This window comes from Urocampus carinirostris, chromosome 20, assembly GCF_059441175.1.
Source record: "Urocampus carinirostris isolate Australia breed hairy pipefish chromosome 20, RoL_Ucar_1.0, whole genome shotgun sequence".
Classification (NCBI taxonomy): Eukaryota; Metazoa; Chordata; class Actinopteri; order Syngnathiformes; family Syngnathidae; genus Urocampus; species Urocampus carinirostris.
In genome coordinates this window covers 19,368,238-19,393,813 of record NC_142368.1, presented here as the reverse complement: position 1 = coordinate 19,393,813, position 25,576 = coordinate 19,368,238, and the positions used below count along the sequence as shown (strand labels likewise).

At 39.0% G+C, this 25,576-nt stretch overlaps 2 protein-coding genes across 3 annotated transcripts in view; one reads left to right on the top strand and one right to left on the bottom strand.

The window, feature by feature from the left end:
• The window catches only part of LOC148346491 (uncharacterized), a 63,344-nt gene that overhangs the window by 25,710 nt on the left and 12,058 nt on the right, over positions 1 to 25,576 (top strand). Inside the window, exons 5-6 of one of the 2 annotated variants that reach the window (XM_088324802.1) lie at positions 10,770 to 10,890; positions 14,338 to 14,527. In XM_088324802.1, the coding sequence (XP_088180928.1) occupies positions 10,770 to 10,890; positions 14,338 to 14,396 (180 nt within the window). In that variant the 3' untranslated portion in view covers positions 14,397 to 14,527. Of the gene's footprint in view, positions 1 to 10,769; positions 10,891 to 14,337; positions 14,528 to 25,576 lie in introns of those variants that run through there. The other variant, XM_088324803.1, reaches the window with a different exon arrangement.
• Positions 1,214 to 24,755, bottom strand: nudt14 (nudix (nucleoside diphosphate linked moiety X)-type motif 14). Its single transcript, XM_088324801.1, has 5 exons — positions 24,582 to 24,755; positions 17,698 to 17,741; positions 13,987 to 14,051; positions 10,249 to 10,543; positions 1,214 to 7,787 (listed from the first exon to the last, which is right to left on the bottom strand). Exons 1-5 carry the CDS (start codon positions 24,660 to 24,662, stop codon positions 7,538 to 7,540), a joined length of 735 nt encoding a protein of 244 aa, XP_088180927.1. The 5' UTR covers positions 24,663 to 24,755; the 3' UTR covers positions 1,214 to 7,537.

The window sequence follows — 25,576 nt, the reverse complement described above, 5'->3', positions numbered from 1 at the left end:
CAATTGTTCTTAATGGTATTGAAGTCGGCTGGTTACTAATATTTGGAGTTACTATTTCCACTGGAGAGGGAATTGTTGCGCAAAAATGGAATTTCAACCGGAGCTTTGAGGGTGCCGAGCACCCAGATTAGTGGTGGGCAAACTACAGCGTATGTCACATGCGGCCCCGTCAGGCTTCTTCATCCGGCCCGGCGAAGAAATACTGATGAAATATAACGACAAAGGAAATATTGTACTAGTAATAACAGCCTTTTTTGGTGTGCCCATTGTACTTTTGTGTGTCTGCAACAAAAATACTGCAAAAGTACTTCAAAACTATTAAATGTAGTGCTTAAAAACAGGGCGTAATATTATTTTGTCTTTACTCTGATAAGAAAAAAAACCCGATAGAAATACTAAAAATGAATCTACAGTAATATTGAAGAATACTAAAGAAATGCTACAAACATACCAGTATGGAAAAACTTCAAAACACTTCTACATAAATACTGCAACAATACCAATAGTCACACTGTAATGCAAATATACTGCCACATAAATATAACAGAAATATAACAAAAATACTACCGTAATACTATGATACAAAAATACAACTACAGTAATATTGAAAAATACTAAAAAAAACGCTACAAACATACTAGTATGGAAAAACTTCAAAACACTTCTACATAAATACTACAAAAATACCAATACAGTCACTCCATAATGAGAAAATATCGCTACATAAATATTACAACAGAAATAGCAAAAATACTTTACAGAAATACTACAAAAACACAACTACAGTAATATTGAAGAATACTAAAAAATGCTGCAAACATACTAGTATGGAAATACTTCAAAATACTTCTACATAAATACCAATACAGTCACACTATTATGCAAAAATATCACTACATAAATATTACAACAGAAATATAACCTACTATACAGATATACTACAAAAATACAACTACAGTAATACTGAAGAATACTAAAGAAATGCTACAAACATACTAGTATGAAAAAAACTTCAAAATACGTCTACATAAATACTACAAAAATACCAATACAGTCAACTATAATGCAAAAATATCACTACATAAATTTTACAACAGAAATACTACAAAAAGTACTTTTACTGAAATACTACGACAAAAATACTATAAAAGGACTACAAAACTAAATATCGTTTCAGGCCCCTCCACGGAAATACAAAAGACAATTCACAAAATTCTTTTAGGACATCAAACCCATTTTATCTCATTTAATAGTAATGCAGTTTATTCCATCACACTTAGTGCTCATGCAAAGTATCATAGAAATATACACAATTTGATAGTACCAAGAATCATATTTTGAAAAGTCGAATGAACAGTAAATTTGGAACATTACAGGAAAAACAACAACCACGGCGTATACATAGTCTCAAAAAAGTGTAGCACACGCGTGTGTCCGTCTTTGCAAAAACAAAAAACCGTATTTCAACAGAAATTTCAGCCACACCGGAAAAAAAAAAAAAAAAAAAACACAACGTGGACTATGTGATAAAAATATATGTACATGTATTTCTGGTCGGAGCGTGATCTTGCACTACGGGAGGTTGTACAGGGTAATACAACACTTTGTGTATACAGGATTCAGAAAATTGGAATTTTGTGATAAGGTTTTGTCGTACATTCTGGATTCCTTACTGAAATAATGCAAGTACTTTATTGGTTTAATATGGCTGATTCTGGTGAAAACTCAACTACCCCAACTCAAAATATGAAAATATCATGAAAAAGTATACCAGCAGACTGTAAGCCATACCCAGCATTATTAAAAGTATGAAAGACTCGCAATATTTCAATTGATAAATTCAGAATGTGTGACATTTTTCCTATAATTGTATTACAGGCAATAAATAACTTAATCACAAGACAATACCTCTATATACGACGTGCTCGAGATACAAAAAAACCTGAGATATGATTACGCTTTTCTCAACATACGGGAGAAAATCTAAATTATTCTCCAGACACTACCACTAGAGACCGTTTTATTATTATTTAAATGGGATTTTTTTAGTGATCAGGAAGATGTGTTTAGGGTTAACTTGGATTTTTGGAAGCCGGGCACACATTAATTGGTTTTCAATGATTTCTTATGGGGAAATGTGTTCTAGATACGATAAATTCAAGATTCGACCTTGATCTGGAAATGAATTCATATTGGACGTAGAGGAACTATTGTATTCGAATTAGAATCGTCTCCATTGACATTTATAGCAGCATAGTGAACATTGTTTGAGATTAGACGTGGCACTCCAGGACAAACATGTAATAGAGACTTGGAAGAGGAAACTACGATTAAAAGGAATGTTCGAATAAATAGGCAAAAACATTTACAAAGTAGTGTAATGCCATACCTGTATTAAAAGAATACATGGTTATTTTATATTCCTTTAGTTTTTAGTGCAGTGGTACGATCACTTCCTTTAATTAAAATGTTTTTCTCTCTGAAGGGTTGTAGCCTAGCTTAAGTCACATCTTATTTTTAGGGTTCCATCCTTGCATTTTATTTTTCTACTGCAATTATAAATTTGGATTCTTGATTAAAGCTAAAAATTTACCACTTGGATGCTTCAGAGAACAAATTAATTTGTTTTCAATTTTTTCAGATCAGGAAAATTCGCTCATCATAGGAGCAGTTCTATATACAAGCACGGTCCGGTAACACATAAATCTCGTATGTAGAGGTATAACTGTTTCTGGATGCTTTAAAGTCATTTTTACAATATTCCTATTTATTTTATCACAGTATTTTGATGTATTTCTTTACTCATTGAAAATATTAAGTGATCAAAAAGTTCTGTTTTTTAGTTATTTAGGGTTGACTGATTGGTTGATGATTTTCCGAGGCCTGGAACGGCTTAGTTAATTTTCCATCACTACGCATGGGGAAATTCACTTGATATACAAACAATTCTAGATACAAGTACGATCCAGGAAAGAATTAATCTCGTTTGTAGAGGTCCCCTGCCCACTGCCCGATGATTGCTGGGATGGGCTCCAGCATCCCTGCGACCCTACTGAGGATAAGCGGTGCAGCTAATGAGATATCAATATATTGTAATTTTCTTAACCAGTCTTGCGAATCCAGCAAGGAAACAGCAAAAAAATAAATAAATTGAACAAATAAATAAAGCGAGGAGACCGATGAATGAGCAGTCCATCGAGTTAATCAATTAAGTGCCGTACACCCGCACCAACTTGTAATATAACAATACACCACCTGTGACACTCCCAGAACTTTACACAATGTACAAAAAATTATATAGTCAAAAGAAGGTTAAAAGGAAACTACATCATAGTCATAGGACACAATGTAATTGCTGCCATTGATCCATTTTCATTGACGCGGCAGTGAATGACATTTCTTAGTATACAACAGCCTTGAGACTTCTCTGAAGTGATGCCAAGATGTTGAAAGAGCATATTGTAAAAAAATAAAAAAGTATTTGGGGACACAAAAAATAAAAGCCTTAGAAAGGGAGGAAACACATACTGTATATATTTATATTCATTGGAGAACAATAAGAATGGTACTGTCATGTAAGTTCTCCTCCAAAACCTCTCATTTTCCATTATCAAACATTTTTGGGAAAGACGCCAAAGAGCTTTAGGTGGCCCCTACAGCCCCTAGTTGCTGACCTGTGGCCAACAATATATCACAAAAGAGAGTACACCCCTCACATTTCGTTTAATTGAACGAAAGTGAAGCATACCTTTGACACAATGCAGCAGTGTAAATTTATCTACAAAATATAGCCATTAGTATCCAAACCCCTGGTAAAAAAAAGTGAGTACACCCTTGTGTAAAAGGTCCTGAAGTTCAATATTTTGTGTGGCCACCACGCATTTGCAGAACCCCCTTACCTCCCTGACTCCACTTGCACTCATGCACCATGCCTAACTTTACACATATTTGTACTCCTCCATGCTTGACACAGTCTGAGCCTAATAAACGAATATTTGTCTCATCAGACCACAGGATATCTTTCTAGTAAGCCATGGCCTTTCTTTTCATTGAGTCAAAGTGATGTTTCTTCAGTATAATGAAATCTCTGCAAAAATATGAGGGGTGAATTTACTTTTGTGACATACTCTATGTGGACAGCAAAACGGGTACCCCAGAAAAAGTTGCCTAGCATACTTGAGAGATGGAGGTAGTTGGTACAATTCACCGAATTTAAAGTGTTTACCGTAAATTCCGGACATCATCAATCAGCACTTTCACAAAAATGCGCGTTATACACGAAAACACACTGTAATTAATGACGTCATAGTCAAAATATTGATTGTCGTTGGTCCTTTTCAGATAAAACATCCGTCACAGTTGTTTTTCCACAATGTTCATAAAAATGAGATCAGTGAGCAGCCGAACCTTTTTATGCTCTGAGTACAGCAAACCAAGAAATAAATTATAAACCATACGTACAAATAAGATATTTAAAGCCTTAGTGTGTAATACTTGACCACTGGATGGCACTGTTTGTCTGGTGTGAGCGAGGGCCAGTGCCACAGAGCAGGGGTGTTGAACAAATAAGAATATAATGAGCTGGGGGCCACATGCTAGAAGAAATATCTCAAAGGGGCCAGATTAAAAAGAAAGGAAGAAAACGAGAGCAAAGGAGAGGAAGAGAGGGAAAGTGGGAGATAAAAAGAGACACAAGGGAGACCAAGTAAAAGAGACAAGAGTGTGAAAAAGGTAGAAAGAAAGAGAAAGAGCACAATGGAGAGAAATGGAATGGTCTGCATTTATGAAGTAGAAAGAAAGTGAGAAAGTATGAGAAAGAGAAAGGCTGACAGAAAGAGGGATGTAAGAGGGAGAGAGAAACATTAAAAAGAGATGAGAAAAAAATAAAAAAATAAGGAGGGAGAAGACAAAAAAGAAGAGGGCAAGCGATACAGTTTCAGTTGCTTTGCAAGTGGTGTCTGGCTTTGGCGACATCAAGTGCACATATTTAAAACGGCAGGACTTTTTCCCCTCCAACTCATTTTTTCTCTTATGCTTCTCTCAGCATTGTCTCGCGGGCCTCTATTGAACCATTGGCAGGCCTGATCAGGCCCACGGGCCGCATGTTGTGAACCCTGTGCCAGAGAGCAACAGCATTGGCGGCAGTAGTAGTAACAAAAAAAAAAACGCATTAGATAAAAGCAGTAACGATTTAAAACATAATCAAAATACACGACCTATCATATGAACACGCATTTTTTAAAATACTTGTAGGTCTGCCATCTTGCTGCCATGGGTACACAAAACCCTTGAAAACAAAGGTAGACAAAAACAGAGAAGTTGTTCAGAAGTTTGTATTCTTCCTTGTGCTTTACACAATGCACAATAGAGCGACATCTAGTGGTCAAATGTTACACCGCGTCCTTTTACCATTTGTGGGCTGCAAAACGAGATTCTAAAAAACCAATGTACTGCCGTACAAAACAACAATAAAAACAAAAAAAACATTAACAGTAGGACACACTTTGCTAGTAAGATGGCGCAAAAACGACCAAAACGAGTCGTTTTGGTGATACACAGCATAAAACAAAGTTGTCGAGCGCGTTTTTGTTTTTGCTTTCTGATCAACCTGGTCCACAAGATTTCTGAGCAAAATCTCAAAAGTATACAAAGGAGATCAGCGTTCAAATTATGGCTCTGTTAAATACAGCTTAGTACTCTTGCACAGGCATCAAATAATCGTGATATGAAGCCATTTACAATAAAGTCCAAAACAGAACTGCGGAGGCATTTCGCTTTCAGGAAAGGCTATCAGAAAAAGTTCAGGCGGGAAATTAACAATCGGAAATGTTAACCCATCTGGCACAAAAACAAAAAAATAAAAAAACTGATAACATGAGAACAGAAGTAGCTGTGCTGCTTGACAAATTACTGTATTTTCCGGACTATACGGCGCACCGCAAAACCCCAAAATGGCCAGAAATGTGTAAGGGCGCCTTATAACCTGATGTGTCTAATATACCGCTGAATACGGTGGAGAAGATTGGAATTGCATATCGTAATTAATAACACAAGGTTTGACAGTAAAACAGTAGTTGTGCAAAGATTGCTCGATTCGATTAAAAAAAGGCATGACCAGAGTCGAACCTGTGTTGGGCAGGTGAGAGTTTAGACACATAACCACTTGACCACCAGTGGTACAGATGACATGCGACCAGATAACACTATTTTCCACAGGGCCAGGATCACTGATTTGCATAGTGCATTCTCTCCACTTCTTCACCAATGAACATTGGAGAAAGGTTTGGAAAACAAAGTCAACAAAATACTGTACAAGCTCTTGTACGTATGCATACTTAAACTGAGAGGTGATTGACAAGAAGTGGAGGGATCGTTGGATCCAAGAGTCAGAACCCAATTTTTTAAGCGCTATAACGGGGAAGAAAAAAACAATAGGTCCAGAGCTTCAAAAAGGTTTAAATAAGGCTTTTAATTGATTTGAAAATGAAAAGAAAATGGGGAATCATACAAAGCGTAGTCATTGACTATTTACTCATGCGACCAGATAACACTATTTTCCACAGGGCCAGGATCACTGATTTGCATAGTGCATTCTCTCCACTTCTTCACCAATGAACATTGGAGAAAAGTTTGGAAAACAAAGTCAACAAAATACTGTACAAGCTCTTGTACGTATGCATACTTAAACTGAGAGGTGATTGACAAGAAGTGGAGGGATCGTTGGATCCAAGGGTCAGAACCCAATTTTTTAAGCGCTATAATGGGGAAGAAAAAAACAATAGGTCCAGAGCTTCAAAAAGGTTTAAATAAGGCTTTTAATTGATTTGAAAATGAAAAGGAAATGGGGAATCATACAAAGCGTAGTCATTGACTATTTACTCTAAATATTTTGAAATCATTGAAAACGTCAAAAATTGTTAGGATCCATCACATCACAGTCCTCCAGGGGGAGCCAACAAAACCCGCACCTGACTAACCCAGTATTAAAGGACTGTGTCTACAGCGAAGGCTGTCGGACGATACATGGTCTTTATCTCTACACATTTCGTCGTTCTATTCCGGACTTCCTGAACTTGACTAGCCATGAGCGTTTACGGGACTGTGTTTTTCGTTACTCGTTTTCTCCTCCCTCTCATGTTTCTCCAGAATTCAACCCTGTAAGTTTGTGTGCCAGCACTTGGGTCTGCCCCACCAAAATATAAAGAATCCTCCTGAATTAAAACTGTCCCCTTGTCTTTTTTCATTTCCCAATATTTCTGGAAAAGCTCCAGGGACTAGCAAATCGGTGTTGTGGCACTGTAAGTAGAAATAGTTTGATAATGAGATAATTTCTAATGCCCTATCGTATGTCTTCTGTACCACTGGTGGTCTAGTGTAGTGTTTTCAGTTGTTTCAATTCCATCTTATATTTGTTTTTTTTTCACGAAAGGGTAAACCTGCGATAAACAAAAGTAGTGAGGGGTCTCTGTATATGTCAATGGACTATTTATGGGGATGCACCTTACAGTCAGGAAAATCCAGTCAAAGCGAAGCATGGTCACACATTGGTGGAGATCTTGTACTTAGGAGCCATATTGTTATGGAACCATATGAAGCTAAATATGACGCCCATGGTTTTGGGGATGCGCTCGTTGTAGGCGAAGGTCATTGCTTCGTGCAGCGGCACTTTGACGACCTCGATGAGCTCGCCCTCCTGCGCTTCGCCTCCGCCCGCGCTCACGCAGTTGTCGTCGGAAACCTCCGCGTAAAACATGGTCTGCTTCGAACCCGTGATTCCCACGCCGGACCTGCGAGCAGAGCGAAGCCAAATCAATCCGGAGATTTAAGTCAAAACGGGAAATATATCATCCAAAACACGCCTTATGCATCATTGTTTTCTTCGGTGTCAGGCATTTGCCCACTTGGATTCAGCACCTATAGCAGCTAGCCATCATTAGCAGCCAGCGCTACTCAGTAGTCACAAGGGGTATTTGCTCCTCTCTGCCGCCATCTCCTGGCTTAAAGATGATCGCTACCTCAGTCAGCTCATTCTTCAAGTACTAATAAACTTGAACCTTGGGGAACCCCACATTTAACGTTATGGGTTCTTGAGGACCATGCATCCAGATGGCCACCAGGTTTTTGAGTCTATTTAATCATATGTGGTGATGTACTGTGTCAAAGGCAGCACTGAGATCCAGCAGCACCAGAAATGTAAGGATATTCATATCCAGATTGAACATGATATCATTTGAAATCCTTGGAAGGGCAGTCTCTGTACTGTAATTGATCCTAAAACTAGGTTGAAAATTCTCTTAAATGCTGCTTTCTTGGACACTGGACGGTAATTGTTTAAAACGCTTCGGTCTAAATTTTTCTTCAAATGGGACCTCACCACCGCCGTTTTAAAGGCAACCGGGAAAACGCCCGTCTGACTATATTTAAAATCTGTTTTGCAAAGAATCTATACAATGTATTTAAAATAAATGTGGGAATTCGGGTTGTCTTGGGAGAAAAATCAACCAAGAGTCCTTGCATCAACCGAGGCAAAACGTTCCAGTGTTTCCCCAAGTAAAATTCATTGTCCAGCTATCATAGATTTTACATTCAGGCTACACCTGATTTTTAGTAATTTTACCAATTATCAAATTAAAGAAGCCCACACTAAACATTGATTGGCAAAGAAGCTGCAGAAGAGATACAAGTGCAGTCAGTCATTTGTCACCAGACACATTTTTCCAAAAGAGTGAGGCATCTCTACATGAGTATAATCTCTGCGGAGAGTCGAATATGTGCAATAGCGTCTCTGTCTGAAGCAGTAACCTAAACATACACAAACGGTGGCATCAACATCAACTACGCTTAGCAAAACTTCGAAAGTTTCGGAGCATTTTAACTTGGATATGGCGAATGAAAACACTACTTGCAAAGTTTGGAAAACAAACCTTGCGTATAAATAGAGAGAGAAGAGATAAAAGAAAAGGGCAAGAAATACAGTTTCAGTTGCTTTGCAAGTGGTGCCTGGCTTTGGCCACATCAAGTGCACATATTTAAAACTGCAGGACGTTTTTCCCCAACTCATTTTTTCTCTTATGCTTCTCTCAGCATTGTCTTGCGGGCCTCTATAAAACCATTGGCAGGCCTGATCAGGCCCACAAGCCACATGTTGTGAACCCTGTGCCACGAAATAAAATCCACTTCATGCTAAAGTTAATACCAAATTAATTTTTATCCGATGAATCGACTACCGTATTTTCACGACCGTACGGCGCAGTCTCCGTGGCTGATTCCATTCCTGTATTTAACACTACACATGGCGCACCGCGCCATAGGGCATAGGTGCCCTCTGCTGCGGTCACTTTATGACAACAGAGACAAGCATACACTGAGTTTTGTTGTGGTTTATTTATGTATTCATTACAAAGTAAAACACACAGATAAAACAAAAGAAAGAGCTGGTGCTAAACTGTTTGGCACTCCCTTCATTTTACCAGTAATCCATAACATAACTGTCAAAACCCTTGTCCTCAATTTCTGACCAGAACAGGTTCTCTAAATCTCAGTTAAAAGCTTTGCTTTTTTCACTTCCAGAGTCACTTTCTGCAAACAGTCCTGCCTAAGCGTCGACAATCCATTCTTTTCATTATAATCTGCTGTTTCTGCGTCACCGTAGTTCAAAAGCACCAAGACGATAACAATAACTTTCTAACAAATTTCAAGATGGGCTACAGCGTTAGCATATATAAGTGGTACCTCCGCAAACAGTTAACACATTGAGTGTGACGTCACGTGTCCTCTTCTGCTTGTGAGAAACTAGTGTCGAACTCAGCAGATAGCATAAATGTTGCATTTAGGTGGAATTGTGATTGAAATATTTGGCGGGAAAACTCTGTTCCGCCAAATATTTCAATAACTTTCACATTGATCAATAAGCTACAGCGTTAGCATCCATCAGCACTTCCGCTAACAAGGCATTGCGTGTGACGGCAGGCGTGAGATGAATATAAGTCTCATTTCACCCAAAGCAGTTTGTAAGTCTCAAATCTGTGACAACATCCCCCCCCCCCCCCCAAGTCTTGGGGGTGAGCACACAACCCTAAGGCCACAGAGCTGGCCTACATTCGCCGCTCTTCACTGCACGATAGGGTGCACCGCACAATTTGAAGAAAAGACTTTTATGGTTGTGAAAATACGGTAATCCTTTTGAATAGTCAGTGAATAGTCTGGAACAAACTAGTCGCTAGATGCAGCCTTAGTTACATCACTCACCTGAACGAAGTAATTCGCTTCAGTTTGACAGCCGGCACGTCGTAGCCGCACTCCTCCAGTACTTCCTGTCTGGCGATCTCTTCCAAGGAGAGGTCGGGCTTATCGACCAGCCCGGCGCAAAGCTCGTAGGTTATACCCGTGGCTGGCGGAGGGGATGTTGAAGAGCCTCCACTTTTCGCATCCGCTTGGCTCTCCTGACTTTCCGAGCCGGGGCCGTCCGTTTCGGTGGTTCCTTCCTCAATTTTTTCTGCGTTCTGACACTTCTGTGCCCTGGTCCACTCACGCATGTATACAGCTGGGGGATTGATGAAATTGTTAGTTGATGTCTTTTTTTCATCTATACTTCAAATTGGGCAATAGTTGAAAAGATTACAATAATCCCTTGCAGTTTCGCAGTTTACTCTTCTGATTTCTGATTCGCTTAACAGTCGCCCGAGCGTCAGTAACGTTGCGGTCGAAGTACGTACGTGCGACAGCTCGACAGACCTCGATAACCTACCCACAAATCTTTTCCAATTTAGGGTTTCTCCAGAAGCCATCTTGTCAATAAGCCAACAAAAGCATCTGCAACCAGGCCCAAAAAGCAGGGAAAGGTGCTATGTATCACCAACAAAGTTGGACTTCTCGACATGCTCAAGGAAGGTAAAAGCATTTTCATGTCACATTTCTGTTTTCCAATAACGTCCGCATGAAACCATCTGAAGTAAAAAAGATAAAGCCCTCATTTCCACCCCTTTTGGAATCCATAGTGCAAAATAGAGGCAAGGTTAGTTTAAAAATAATTTTAGAGGCCTGAAGTTCATGAAGAACAGTACTTTTACTTGTTCAAAGACTTGAGGCATTGAATAGCGTTTGTTCTCTGGTTTTAATGTATACTAGCAGTGTCTGAAACCCGTGACAAAAAGTTACCGGACACCGGGGCAGACAACTGAAAAGTTGCCTGCCCAGCCATAAAGTTGCCTGCCCCATTTTTCACAACTTGAAACACAATAAGACGACTAATCACAAAAAAAACCATTGTTGCAAAGTATTTAGGATTGATAATCAGAATATATAACAGAACAACTCTTTAAAATTAAGTTCATTATAAATCTGCATGTATATGACATGGCTGTTTTCCATCTGCCCTCAGTAGGTACCTGTATTTACTCATCTTCATTCATGCAATGTTTGCGTTGCGTCGTCTGCTACAAACCACGTGAACTCCTCTTTCCGCGATGCTTTTAATGTTTGTTTACGTTTTGTAGCGTCATCAATTTTGTTAGCTTCTTTTGAATATTTCTCCTGAGGCTTAGGTTTTGGCTTGATTCCTCACCACTTGTCCATTTTTCTTGTTCTCTGTGTGTCTACTTTGGAAAATGATATGCAAATGCACGACCTTCTAACGCTCGGGAAAGTCCGGAAGCACGAAGTTATTCGATGCAGTCTTCTGATCGGCTGCCGAGAATGCAAATTGCCAAACGAACCGAAATTCTTAAATTTCCAAACCGAACGAAGATTTAGAAATCTGAATAAAGCAAACGTTTGATTTGAAAAAACATATTTCTGTTTTATTTATTGTATTATATTTTTTAACTTGAAAAAGTTGTCGGCCACCAGGGCGGAGACGTTTTCTAAGTCGTGCGCCCGACGTGAAAGATGCACGCCCCGGCATCCGTGCAGACGTCATTTCAGACACTGATAATAGACAGGGTTCGTACACTTACACTGGGCAGCAGTAACTTAAGAGGGAGAGCGTTCGAAGATGTGTTGCAGTACTCCTAAGTAATAGGTAATAAGACAGTTTTTTTTTTTTGAGGTTCATTTTAACTTTTTAAAACATCCAAAAAGGGGGGTATACTTGCATAAAAAAGCCCTTGAGACCTACAACAAAAATAGAAGAAAAAAAAGATTCATGGGTAGGGAAGCCTAACATAGTAACTTAAGAAATGAGGAGAAAAAATTGATGATGTATTATTGTTTTTAGTGTACTTTTCAGCTGATTCCAGGCGCAAATTTGCCAACACAGGAGAAAGGTTAACAAATTAAAGTACCGTATTTTTATAATAATATTATCATTATTACCATTTTACTTCAGATTATATTTCGTCGCCATCATCAGTGTTCATTTTACCTCTGAAGGTGATGGGTCCCGGGGACTCGCATGCTCAAAAATCTATGGGTCCCAACAGATCTATGGGTCCCCAAAATTTAGTGTTATCGAGGTTGAAATTGTAAATCGGTGACAAATATATAATAAAAATCTATATATTCATTCAGTTTTAATCATCAAATTATTAATTCATTTTCTGCATCAAATTACTCTTTGTAATATACAGATTAAAGGGATAACCACAAACCTGTCTTTTTTTCATTTTCTCCTTTTATACCTTTTTTTTCTTTCTTTATACAACATAATAATTCGTAATATAATGCATCAAAGCAAGTGAGCCGTTTGAGAGACGGCTCTCTTAAATGAGTTTAGCCGAAAAAGCCGGTTCTCTAAAAGTCGACAGACTTTTCACCACACAACTCGAGATCGGCGTGCAGACGAAAACTCGAACCGCAAGACCAAAACAACATCTGCCGGATCTGCCAGACGAAAAGTTTGGAGTGCGGTAAATCTTTGTTAAAAAAAAAAATGTAATCGGGTAATAATGACAATTTTTTGTCAAAAAAGTTGCATCCCGGGGACGCACGTTGATTTGACACAATGCGTCCCCAGCAAAATGTGGCGTGAAAATAGCATTCCAAACAACAGATAAAAGTACTGTACTTTATAAAGGTTTTTACTTTTCACTTTTTAACTTCTGTACAGTCAAACAGTAATTTAAAAAATAATCTTGCTACGATACTGCACTATGGATTGGTTATCTGATTGGTTGACTGACTTGAGCCCTTGTACAGATAGAGCATCTTGCAATGGGAACCTGATTTGAGCAAAAATCCTAATTTGGCCCACGCATTCACGTTACTAGTGTGACAATATATTACTATTATATTTTTTGCCATTTTTGTCTAGCAGGCGGTATTAAAAATTCATGATTAATTCTCAAAGCTTCTAAACTATCCACTACAGATGATATTTTGCATGAAAACGCTTTTACTTTCCTTTAGCATGTGGGAGAAGTCCAAGTTTGTTGGCGATAGAAAGCATCTTTTTCTGCCTTTTGGTGCTTTTATCGGTTGAATACGTTTTGTTGACATGATGGCTTTTAGAGAAACTCAAAATTGAAAAAGGATTTGCGTGAAAGTATGTTGGGCAAATTGTCTCACGTACGTGCACAACTCTGATTGCAATTTGATTGATGCAGAAAAGGGGCGGGGTTACTGTTTGGCTAGTCAGAATGCAGAACATGAGAATTGATGAAAATCCGTAAAATAAAACAACCACGAAAAGTAAACCTTGATAAAGGGAGTGATTACTGTATTCTGGACCTCATAGTTGAAAGTGTATACATATGAAGAAAGCCCAGGTTATAGTTCTCTGAGGTAAAAGGGTGAGTATGTATATATATATATATATATATATAAACCCAGTCTCAAGTGGCTTCAGTAACTCTGTTGATGTTTTCAGCAGCTAATATCAATGAATGGGTTCATCTATGTGGCTACTATCTAAACACATACATAAACTGTTTTTACGCTAATAGTGAAAGAACAGAATAATTCAAATGCTGAAAACGGGGATAAGCCACACCCCAGAGTGTGTTACAAAATGTTTTTTGTGGTCCAAAGTCGATAAGAAGCTAACTGTACCTGGACGGAACTGCTTGACGAGAATAAAACAGTGGGAGGAGGTGTTGAATATCAGCACGGATACACTGAGGAGTAAGGCAGAGAGAGAAAGCTTTTAGACAATTATCTGAAAGAAAAAAAACAAAACAATATATTTTTGTATTAAATAACATAACAATTATAAAAAATAAATAAATAACAATTTCTTCTTCCTACCCTCACTACAGTTTCCTTGTTATGTTAGAGAAATGCTGAATATATATATGAACTGACTGTACTGGTGAAAAACATCAAAGCGTACTGGTGAAAAACAAAGCGTACTGGTGAAAAACATCAAAGCGTACTGGGAGTGCAGTTTACTGTGTTTTACAGAAAGGTGGCTCACGTCTAGCATCCTGGATGCTAACGTTGAGCTACAGCTTCAGCGCTGATAGGGCAGACAGAGGCACAAACGCCTGCGGGAAGCGGACTCGCTATCTACGTGAACACAAAGTGGTTAACCCTGGGCACAGAGATTTGCATCTGCTGCAAGGACGTCATCCTTTTGGCCTAGTGTGTGACGTCATCCACTCCGCTGTTGCTAAACCACAACACAGCACACCGAGGCCATCCTGTTAATCTGTTAATAAACAACACAAGGATACTGCTGGAAGTGTGAATTTCCCTATGGGGATGAATAAAGTATCTATCTGATGGGTTTCCCACAGTACTTCATAGGCCTGGTGGGGCCTTTGAGATTTTGTTAGTCCTCCCTACCAGGCTATCAATGAATAATAATGGCTGACCAAAATGCAAATTTCTTTGATTTGCCATTCATCATCTGTTGCAGCATATCCCCTAAATTTAATCAGATTGATTTGACTTTGTACTTTTTTCATAATAGGTGTAAAGTGTTTGGATATTAACGAGGTACATCATCCCAATTCAGATCTGGCCAGATGCAATTTCTACGATCCCAACATCTGGCATCACAACATTCAAGCAATTAAAACGATGGTGACGGTGGCAATGTTTCACCAGGTACGGTACTGGAACAACAGATTGAAGCCCAAAAGTGGGGCATGCCAGCCTGAGGCATGGTAGCGGTCCTCTGGGAAAGCTCTCGAGTCTTTTCCAAAGTGTTCATCACTATTTCAACTCCTCGACAGTATTCCATGGACACAATGTTACAATAGTTATACCAAAATGCTTAAGATTAGCCCCATGTGTCGTTTTATGGACTCTCTTCTCAAGGATGCCCTAAACTTGAGATATGAGGGACACATGGTAAATAGTACTGATTGTGTACAAGTATTCCCAAAACTATATTCACACCACACTGAACCAAATTTACAGAGCTAAGGGCGGCAGTGGCTCAGGAGGTAGAGCGCTCGTCTTGGGATCGCAGTTCGAATCCCGGCTCCTCCGTGTTACATGTCGAAGTGTCCTTGGGCAAGACACTGAACCCCTAATGCCCCCAATAAGCAGGTTAGCGCCGTACATGGCTGCATGGCTGCTATTGGGAAATGTGAAGCACAATGTAAAGCGCTTTGGGAAGTCTTGACTTGAAAAGCGCTATATAAATGCAGATCATTTCATTCTACTTTGCACTTTAAAACACAAAATTAGCCTAAACTCTTGAAAGATACAGAGTTAATGCTTGGACGACTGCAGTTACTATTTCCAGTTACGTTTCAGATGCTTGACATTGGACTAGTTAAAAAGAAAAGCTATTTTAATAACTTAATTAAGAGAAACCTTATTTGTAAAACTATTAATGCTGTGAAAGATCGATGATAGATAGATAGGTGATGGATAGATGGATGATAAAAAGATAGATGACAGACAGACATTTTATTCATCCCCGTAGGGAAATTCACACTTCCAGCAGTATCCTTGTGTTGAAAAATAAAATAAAGAAATACAAAACAAAAATACCCAATATAACGTTTTACTATAGAGTATATAAATAGTGCTACGGAAAATACACACAAATAAAAATAGGGTAATATGCATATGGGGGCTTTTACTCCCCAGGGTGGAGTTAAATAGCCTCATGGCATGAGAAAGAAATGATCTCAGTCTGTCTGTGGAACAGACTGTGAGCACAGTCTGTTTATTACCAAGAAAATATTAAGTTAGTTTTGAACCTAAAATAACATGAAACATTTCTTTTTTAGGTTTATAAACAAATCTGGTATTTATATTTTCTATCATGTCTTGGCTCTTAATAACATTTTATTTCATTCTTCATATCGAGTCAAAATTTTTAAAGGGACAGTGTATATTATATGACCACTAGATGTTTCTGTATGGTGTGGCGCAATGATCAAACGAGTGCTGGAAAGTACAAGAAAGAATATAAACAACGACGTTTCGAAAAGACAAAATTAGCATGTAGCTATAGTATGACTCATTAGCATCTCCTTATTAGTACCCGTTAGCATGAGGCAATGAGCCAGCCCCAAATAATAATACGCAAAAATATATATCTATTAACTGTTTTGAATTTGACCTAACACAGTCCATGCGTTGTTTGCTTCATTCCAAAAGAATATCGGCTTAAAATATCAGTCATGGGCTAATAACTGGTATCAACCCAGTAAAGGGCGTATGTCAATCCCTCATGAGAAGAGTAAAACGTAGTTCGTAACAGCATCAGAGCTTAATTTAATTGCACACCCATGGGTTGAAGCAGGGACCCTGTGTGTGCTTAACCACATTAGCTATTGGGGAAATGGAATAAACTAAGCTGATTCATATTTGGTCTAACAAATCATGTTAAACTAAAAACGCAGTAAATGTAAATCATTTTAGTTGCCTTGGCATCGAACCAATGGCCCTGTGTTTGAAAGGCGAGCACTTGACCACCCTGAGCCATTGCTGAAGTGAATGCGATCAGGCACTTTTAAGGACTTTCAAAGCTAATTTTCCTATTTCTCCACTACAATTAAAAACAAGACAGCCGCTGCGAATCATGTATTTGGAAGAGCCACAAATATATCTGCGATTTACATATGTGATTTTAAATCGTGCATTAATCAAGAAATGATTTTTAAATCTTGAGTAAACCGGGATCTGAACAATATGTGTGTTACGTAAAAATGACAGTAAAATCTAGCTTTAAATTTCAGTTACAGGAAGTTCTTCCCATTACAGGTTACCACTGGGAAATGCTACCTTAATATTTTGCATGGCTCATGATAAGTATTCACAACTGATACATAATCCAGGGATGTTGAAATAAACCCTATAGGACTGCTTTAGAATGCAGGATACTTGGTTACTTCTCGTTGAAAAATAACTCATATCAATCTGGGATGGGTACAATAATAATACAGCAAAGAAAGAGTGGAAAAACGTGGTTATTTTTCAGAATAAAATGTGTGTATTGACAGTGTAAGACAATAACATCAAATTCGACATATACAATGCAAGTACATTTAACATTCAGACGGAAAAGTTAATTTTGTAACATAAATTGATGGCACATGTTTTTAACAATTTGAATAATTCCATATTTTATTAACAAGTAAAAAACTCAAATACGCTTATTTAATGGTTCATTTCTGTATTTAAGCTAGGCTATTTTGTTTTTGAATTTAAATATATAGGGTTTTTTGCTCTCCCCTTCTTAAACAGTGCAGGATTGATTGCAGTGCCCATGAAAAACGTATGAAATGTGTATCCAATATATCCTTTTAGACACTTCTTTTAAAATCGTTTTTTTAATACAATAAAAAAGGGGCTTACCTGTCATGAGTTTGCATGAAGTCCCAGGACTTTTTTGTGCCATTCTGCGAACATATAAGACGAAAAAAAACAGAATTTAAGTAAAACTATCGATTTTTTGGAAAACCATGGATATTGAACTCAGTCGGGTTCTGGGGCCTGGTCCAGACTTTCAGTACTCAGTTGGGCCGAATCAGTAAAAGAATGTCAAATTTAAATTTGTAGCTTTGTTTTTCAGCCTACTTTAGTAGATAGATAGATAGATAGATACTTCCTTCATCCCCGAAGGGAAATTCACATTTCCAGCAGCATCCCTGAGCTGAGAACAGTACAATAATAAAGCCAAAAGAATACAATATACAAATACCCAGTGTGACGTGCAAATGCCCACTGTAGCGTGTTATATAGAGTAACTAAATAGTGCTACACAGAATACATATTGCAATAAGATTCGGTAATATCCAATGTAGGTGGTGTGGTTTAATGTGGGCCTTTACTCTGCCGGGCGGAGTTAAAGAGCCTCATGGCATGAGGAAGAAAAGATCTCTTCAGTCTGTCCGTAGTACAAGACAGTGACAGCAGTCTGTCGCTGAAACTGCTCTTCTGTCTGGAGATAATGCTGTGTAGTGGATGCGATGGATTGTCCATGATTGACCTCATCTTTTTCAGTGCTCGTCTCTCAGCTACTGTTGTTAGGCTGTCCAGCTCTTTGCCCACAACAGAGCTCGCTTTCCTAGCCAGTTTATTGAGACGAGAGGCATCCTTCTTCTTGACGCTGCCTCCCCAACACGCTGCCGCATAGAAGAGGGCGCTTGCCACTACTGTCTCATAGAATATTTTCAGGAGCTTTTTGCAGACGTTGAAGGAGGCCAGCCTTCTGAGGAAGTAAAGTCGGCTTTGCCCTTTCCTACATAGAGTTTCTGTGTTGGCAGTCCAGTCCAGTTTGTTGTCCAGCTGCACACCCAGGTATTTGTAGGTCTGGACAAATTCTACACATTCTCCCTTGATGGTTACAGGAACCGGGTGAGTTCTGGTTCTCCTGAAGTCCACCACCATCTCTCTGGTCTTGGTGGTGTTTAGGTGCAGGTGGTTTGCGTCGCTCCATCGGACAAAGTCCTGAATCAATTTCCTGTACTCCTCCTCCTGCCCGTTTCTGATACATCCCACGATCGCAGTGTCGTCGACAACTTTTGCACATGGCAGGACTCAGAGTTGTACTTAAAGTCCGATGTATATAGAGTGAATAGGAACGGAGAGAGAACGGTCCCCTGCGGAGATCCTGTGCTGCTAACCACAGTGTCCGATGTACAGCCCCCTGTTTCACATACTGGGGTCTGCCTGTCAGGTAGTCAGTAATCCATTCTACAAGGTGTGAGCTAACTCCCATCTCTGTCAGTTTCCTACTCAGTAGCAGAGGCTGTATGGTATTGAAGGCACATTCTCTATATATTATAACCATGGATGACAAGGGATATTTTCTAAACATAACATGTTTATCCACAAACAATGAAAAAAAAAGACTTTTATGTTGGGCATCAAATGTGTTAACTAGCTAAATTTAACAGTTGCGCGAATAGTTCTACACCTGAGCCAACTCATCCCGCTATACAAACTCAAGTGGGAGCTAAGATAAAAAATATTGTTTTTGCTTCAATTGTCATACTGGTTTGAAATGAATAAAGACAAACCAAAACTACAAGTTATCAAGCTACCATGATTTCTGCACTAAAAGGCACACACCCCAAAAAAATACTCTTTTGTCATATTTTCCATACACAAGGCGAACCGGACTATAAGGCGCTACAGTGGGAACGTCAACAAAACAGTCAGATAGGTCAGTTCAACTTTATGCCCCATTTAACAAACTGTTGAGAAGCAAATACGTGTCACAGACAAGGTGTCACTGAAATATGTCATGTCACATATCATTTTAAATTAAAAAAACTCTTGGGATTAAGATACATCTTTTGTGGCCAATTGCAGGCTTGGTTTTACCCTGCTTTAGCCTCCTTTACCGCCGAATAATTTTAGCCAATAGCGTCCGATTTGATTTATGATTGAGTAATTGTTTAGGCAATAAAACGCCGGTATATATAGATCCCAGCTCGTACCATACACCATTTCTTCTACGGATGAAAATCAAGTCGGCGGCTGCTGACCGCGGTTGCGTGACCTGTTGCGTCTCAATATTGATCCATATATGAGGCGCACCATACTATAAGGTGCATGGTTAGCTTTTGTAAAAATTGAAGGCTTTTAGGTACTCTTTATAATGTGGAATATAGGGTACTGGGCTGGCCCTACTAAAGCTGAGAGTATATCCTTTACTTCCCTGTAGCTTCTTTTTTGACTTACTCAGAAATGTATAGCGAACTGGTTTAAATCCTCGGGTCTGTCCCTGAATGCCTCGTTTAAACGTTCTGTATATGCGACAACAACGGTTCCTCGGATATATGAGCCCTCATAACCGGGACATGAAATCACCTTCGAGCTATTCAAAAGGGAAAACTGCTTTAGCAATCCGATTTCTTTGAGATAATCCTCAATTGTTGAACCAAACAAGCCCTACACTGACATGCATTTTGAGCAATGGCTACCTTACTCTTAATTGACTTAATTTGAAGAGGACTGAATCTGACTGGGCTTTGTATCTGGTGAACCAGAGTTTCCCAGAGTTTCTTGTATCACGGATAGCTTAAACTCAAATCGCATCATCCACTGCCATTGACAGCGATAGACGTCAAACATTCGTGGCTGAGATCATAGACAAGGGAAAAAGAGATCGGAAAACCCCTGCAATGCCACTGAAAGAGACTTAAAAACCTCGTCTTTGAAAAGAAAAGACGGGCGTTTACGAACAAGGTTGGGTTTCAAGGGAGGAAATCCTGATGACTAAACGTCCAAACACGTGCTATTGTCGTTCAGCTCGGATTGCCGAAGGTGGAAATAGCAGTTTATGTGACCTGCGGCAGTGCAGCGTTACAAAGTGTATAATGAGCAATTAAAGCTTGCGGGGAAGTGAAAAGAAAACACCTTTGGCGTGTTTGAAGTGTCAAACATTGTCTTCGGTGTTTCTCATTGACTAAAATGTAAAAAGGAATTCGCTTGGCATTGCGAATGACTGACTGCATTTTCATGACAGCGGAGCGTTATGAAATCATTCGTTTCAGTTTCAGTAGGCGATTCCAGACATTTGAATATTCTCTACAATTGGTAGCACATATTTCATAGTGCCCTGTTTAGGTGTAGCACGCAGTGTCATACAAACTAATAAAAGCTGCTGAGGGGAAGAAACGCAATGGCAAAGCGTAGCCACCACGGAGCAGTATCTGTGTCATTTTTAGGCACACATGTTGAAAAACATGGCATCAGATTCAAGCCGGAATTCAAGAACTTTTCAGCCCTTGAAAACCCGACATTAAAACTCAAGTAATTAAGGATTTCAAAAACCTGTACCGATCCTGTAAATTCAGATTCAGTAGAAAATCCAGACGTTAAATTGTTGGCTGGACACAATCTTAAGAGTTTTCTTAGATGGCACGGAGTCCAAGCTAAGGCTAGGTTCACACTGCTGGGAAATGTGATTTTTTTTTTTGCAAAGACGCAATCTGTATCCAATCTGTCAGTCCGTCTGAACGGAAAATATCCATTCCCCCCCAGACCCAGGCCAATTTACATATGTGGTCCTAAATCTTATACATATCCGATCTTTTAGAATGAGATACCTGTCGGAAAGGTCAAGGCACATTCATCATCCCGCACATTACCGATAGACGGCAGACGTCACTGTTCTGCCTTAAACCAGGCAGGTGGTAGTGTAAATTCAACAACCACTGCGGAGGAAAACACGGAGTGTCATGATTTCGCACATTCATGGAAGATGAACACCTGCTCATTTCGGCACTTAAAGAGTAACCAACATCCCACCGCATACAACTGGGTTCCTTACATGTTGTTCGACGTCACTGCTGTGAACAGCAATGGCGCTCATTGATAAAGCCATCGTATCCTCTAGTGGTAGTTAACAGTATTTACATTTAAATCACACCATGCGGAGAGCATTCAATGAGGGGAAAGCGTGGTTTGATTGAATTAACATTCGGGAGGACACTGCCACGCTGTTAACAACCATGAGTACTTCCTCAAACAAAAGCGCATTGCATGTGACGTTGCATGTTCTCTTCAGACACATGCAAACAAGTCGTGGGGTCACATACAAGTCGCACTTTGTTGGAAATGGGAACGATCTTAAAAAAACATCGGATTTCACCCAAAATATCAGGTTCGATCATTAAGTTCTGTGGTGTGGACTTAGCCTGAGACACATTGCTCTTCTATTTTAGCACATGACATTGTAAACAAGACAAAGGCCCAAAAAAGGATAAATTAGACAATAATTTTACGTTTTGTTGAGTTTGCATGAACTGGTCATTGTTAACCAAAATAATCAACGGTGGGTTCCCTGGAGTTAATAAACCACGTATCACATTGCCCGACGGATAAAACCAGAGATCCTGATTCAATAATCCCAAACAGGAACAATACAGACAGGAGCTATTCAAGTAACAGCGATTGTTTTTGCCTTTTATCATTCCCCCGTTGAAGTTAACCGCACCCCACTTGCTTACAAAACAAGCCAAGATTTGGAAAGTCTGTTGAATCCTGTAAACTTGCCACCTACGCAGAAACAGACCGGTACGGTTCTTAACCTGTCAACCGCAGTGTCTTTGTGTAATGTTCAGTCAAGTCGGAAAATAAGAGAAGTCAAATAAGAATGACTTAAAATGAAGGGCTGATCGATGTGGGTTTTTCAGTGCCGATACCGATTAATAGTATTGAGAGGATTTGTTATAAATACAAATAAAACTTTAATAATGCTCCATAAACTTTTACACTAAATAAATTGAAACGTCGTCGCAACTTACTTGAATAATAAGTGTGGCATTCCTTGCCACACAATAGATTTAAAGCGTGTCTTCCTTTGCAAACGGAACATAGGAAAGTCGGATCTTTAATTCAAATTCAAACAATTGTTAACACGGGGAAATCCAATAAAACCAAGGTCTCATTCACAATGGTTACAGCGATCAGTGAACAACTACAGGACGTATACATGCTTTACAATAAAGCTACCATAGCACACTATAAAAATGCATTTACTCCGTTACATTTACTTGAGTAAGTTTTGGGAATTTTGTATTTCTAGGTGTACTTTAACTTGAGTAAATTCATGAAGAAAAAAACAGTACTTTTACTCCACTACATTAGGCAACATTAAAATCATTAATAAATCCCCTCCACGCAAGTAGGCGTCTGTCCGTCTCCGCTAAGGCGCATTTAATTTGACGGAGACCTCCAGCAGGCTCTACCATGTTGAACCAATCAAACGTAGCCACCCCCTCACATGACCGTGTTCAACTTCAGCGGGGGAAATTTAGTTTTCGGATGAAAAGGATGGAAACTGTCGATTAGCAATACCGACTATGAAAACCCAGGAGAGGAGAAGTACCCCTGGCCTTACATCAAAAGCATGTTGCCCTTAAAAAGGCTGCCAAACACTTGCTACAATGTGCAATTGCCTAAACAAACGGAGATTACTGCATTCCAGAATTCAACCTCTAACTTAAGGAAACATGTAGCAGCAAGTTTCCAAAATTCTAATTTTAACTTTAAGAGTTAGGCCACTTCCTCCTCCGTGGTAGAAAGTGGCTGAAAAAAAGCGTTCCGACCATTTTATCAACCGCATCAAGCTTTCTTATTCCACTTTCGCCTTTTCTTTACACCGACTATATTGAATGAATGCACGAGATATTAAACAATAAAAATGTCAAAGTTCTTGGCGTGCTGGAGATACAGTATAGAATGTTTATACACAAACTAGGAAGAGGTAGCTGGATTTCTTCTTTAGGTTGGATGCTGGGTGACCTCTCACAGCGCCAAAGTGGTTGGATCGCTTTTTTTCGGCCACTTTTTACCACGAAAGAGGACCTCTTGAAGCGCATCTACCAGAAGTAAGTTACACTTAACTTTATTTATCTTTATAGAGCATATTATTTTCTAAAATGTTTATTTTTTTTTACTACAAAACAATATAGGTAACTTATACAAGCCTTAAACATCCAAAATATTGCACCGAAGCCACTTACGAACAAATTTGACTAACAAACTATCGTCCGGATCTCGTTCGTAAGTAGGACAGAGTCTGTATTTTATTCTATTTTTGACACATTTCCCATGTTTTAAACAAGTACTTTAAAAAAATGCATGTTGATATTATAGATCAGGTATTTTTCAGGGTTCCAACAGCTTAAGGCAAGTTCAATTGAAAGCTTTTTAACATTTCAATGCCTTTTGAAATCAAATTTCAGAAAATTAACAACACAATGGAAACAAAAACAATCAATTTGAATTAGAAGCAATTTTCAATCCCGTTTTTGGTGTTACCGGATCTTTTTAGTTCAAAACAAATGTAAATCTTATAACCCTTTCGATCATTGAATTTCAGACTTTTGAATGCTAATTAAGGCCTTATTCATAGAATGATGAATCCAATGCCTTTTAAAACTTATCTTCGTTTTAAATGAATAAACATTTTTCAAGCACAAGGAGGCGATACATAAAACACACTGTCCCTTTAACCATTGGTGGGAGGCTAACATTAGCTTGCTATCACAGGGATGTGCAGCACTTGCCAGCTTTCACACACAAAAAACCGAATTCGTGTACGAATCCACCGCAAAATGGAAGAAACGCAGAAAATTAAACAAACGTTAACAGATAATGTGTTGACGTTCGCGGTGCCGTCGGCAGCGACGGTTAAGGTCAAGCTAGTTGCGCTAGCCTGCTAGCTTCCCCGAATGACTGGAGGAGGGGGGGCGGCAAGAGGGCGAGTTTGGACTGCTTACCTGGCTGTAGTGCACCCTGAACGGCTTTAGGTAGTTGGAGTCCGTGCAAGGAACCACTTCGACATTATTGATTTCGTCCATTGCTGCCTGTGCGGCGATGCTGCTAAGCCACCGCTCACGCCGACGCTCAGGGAATCTACGGAAGCCTGTAAGGGTCTGAAACGCGATTGACCTGGGGAAGGCCGACTGCATTCGTATTTTAAAACAACGCTTTAAAATTGAACTCAATATAGGATGAACACAAATAATCGTATTACATTCTGATAAGGAATTCAAAAATCAGGAATAGTCATGTTTATTAATTGCAATAAGTCTCAAGGGATGTAAAAAATTATTTTCAAGTCATTTTTATTTGTATAGCCCTTGATCACAAAGAATCTCAAAGGGCTGAAAGAGTCTCAAAGGGATCATAGACAATTGACAAAAAGAAATATTAGAAAAGGAAAGAAGAAAAAGAAAGCTAGAGAAAAAAATAAAGAGAAAGGGAAAGAGAGAGAGAAGGATAAAGACATTGATAGATAAAATAATCACAGAAAAAAGAAAGGGAGAAAAGGAAGAAAGAAGAAGAAGAAGAAAAATTAGAAAATAAAAGAAAAAGAAAGCTAAAGAAATAAAAGTAAAGGCAAAAAGAAAACGAGAGAGAAAAGGGATAAAGAAATTGGGAGCTAGAGAAAAAGAATCACAGAAGAGAAAGGGAGAGCAAGAAAGAAAGAGAGGAAAAAAAAACAGAACAAAGAGAGAGAAAAGAAAGAACAAAATCAAATAGAGGAACTAGAATGGGAATCACCCGCGCTGAAACACAAAACGTATTTAAGGTTGGCATTTCCTGTTTTGGTAGGGGCATTCACCTGGGCAAACTTGAGAGAGTAGAATGTCTTTCTGGGAAAGCTGCATGGCAAGTAAAACATAAAATGCAAAGTCAGCTTTTTTAATAGCAGTTTTCACGGCTGGGGTAAACTACCCTGACTGACTGTAAAGTATAGTGTTGATATTCA

Coding starts and splice junctions, on each gene's coding strand:
- nudt14 (XM_088324801.1), bottom strand. CDS start 24,662: ATGGACGAAATCAATAATGTCGAAGTGGTTCCTTGCACGGACTCCAAC. Junction 14,052..17,697: donor TTCATGCAAACTCATGACAG/GTAAGCCCCTTT, acceptor CTTACTCCTCAG/TGTATCCGTGCTGATATTCA. Junction 7,788..10,248: donor AAGCGAATTACTTCGTTCAG/GTGAGTGATGTA, acceptor CTCTGCTCGCAG/GTCCGGCGTGGGAATCACGG.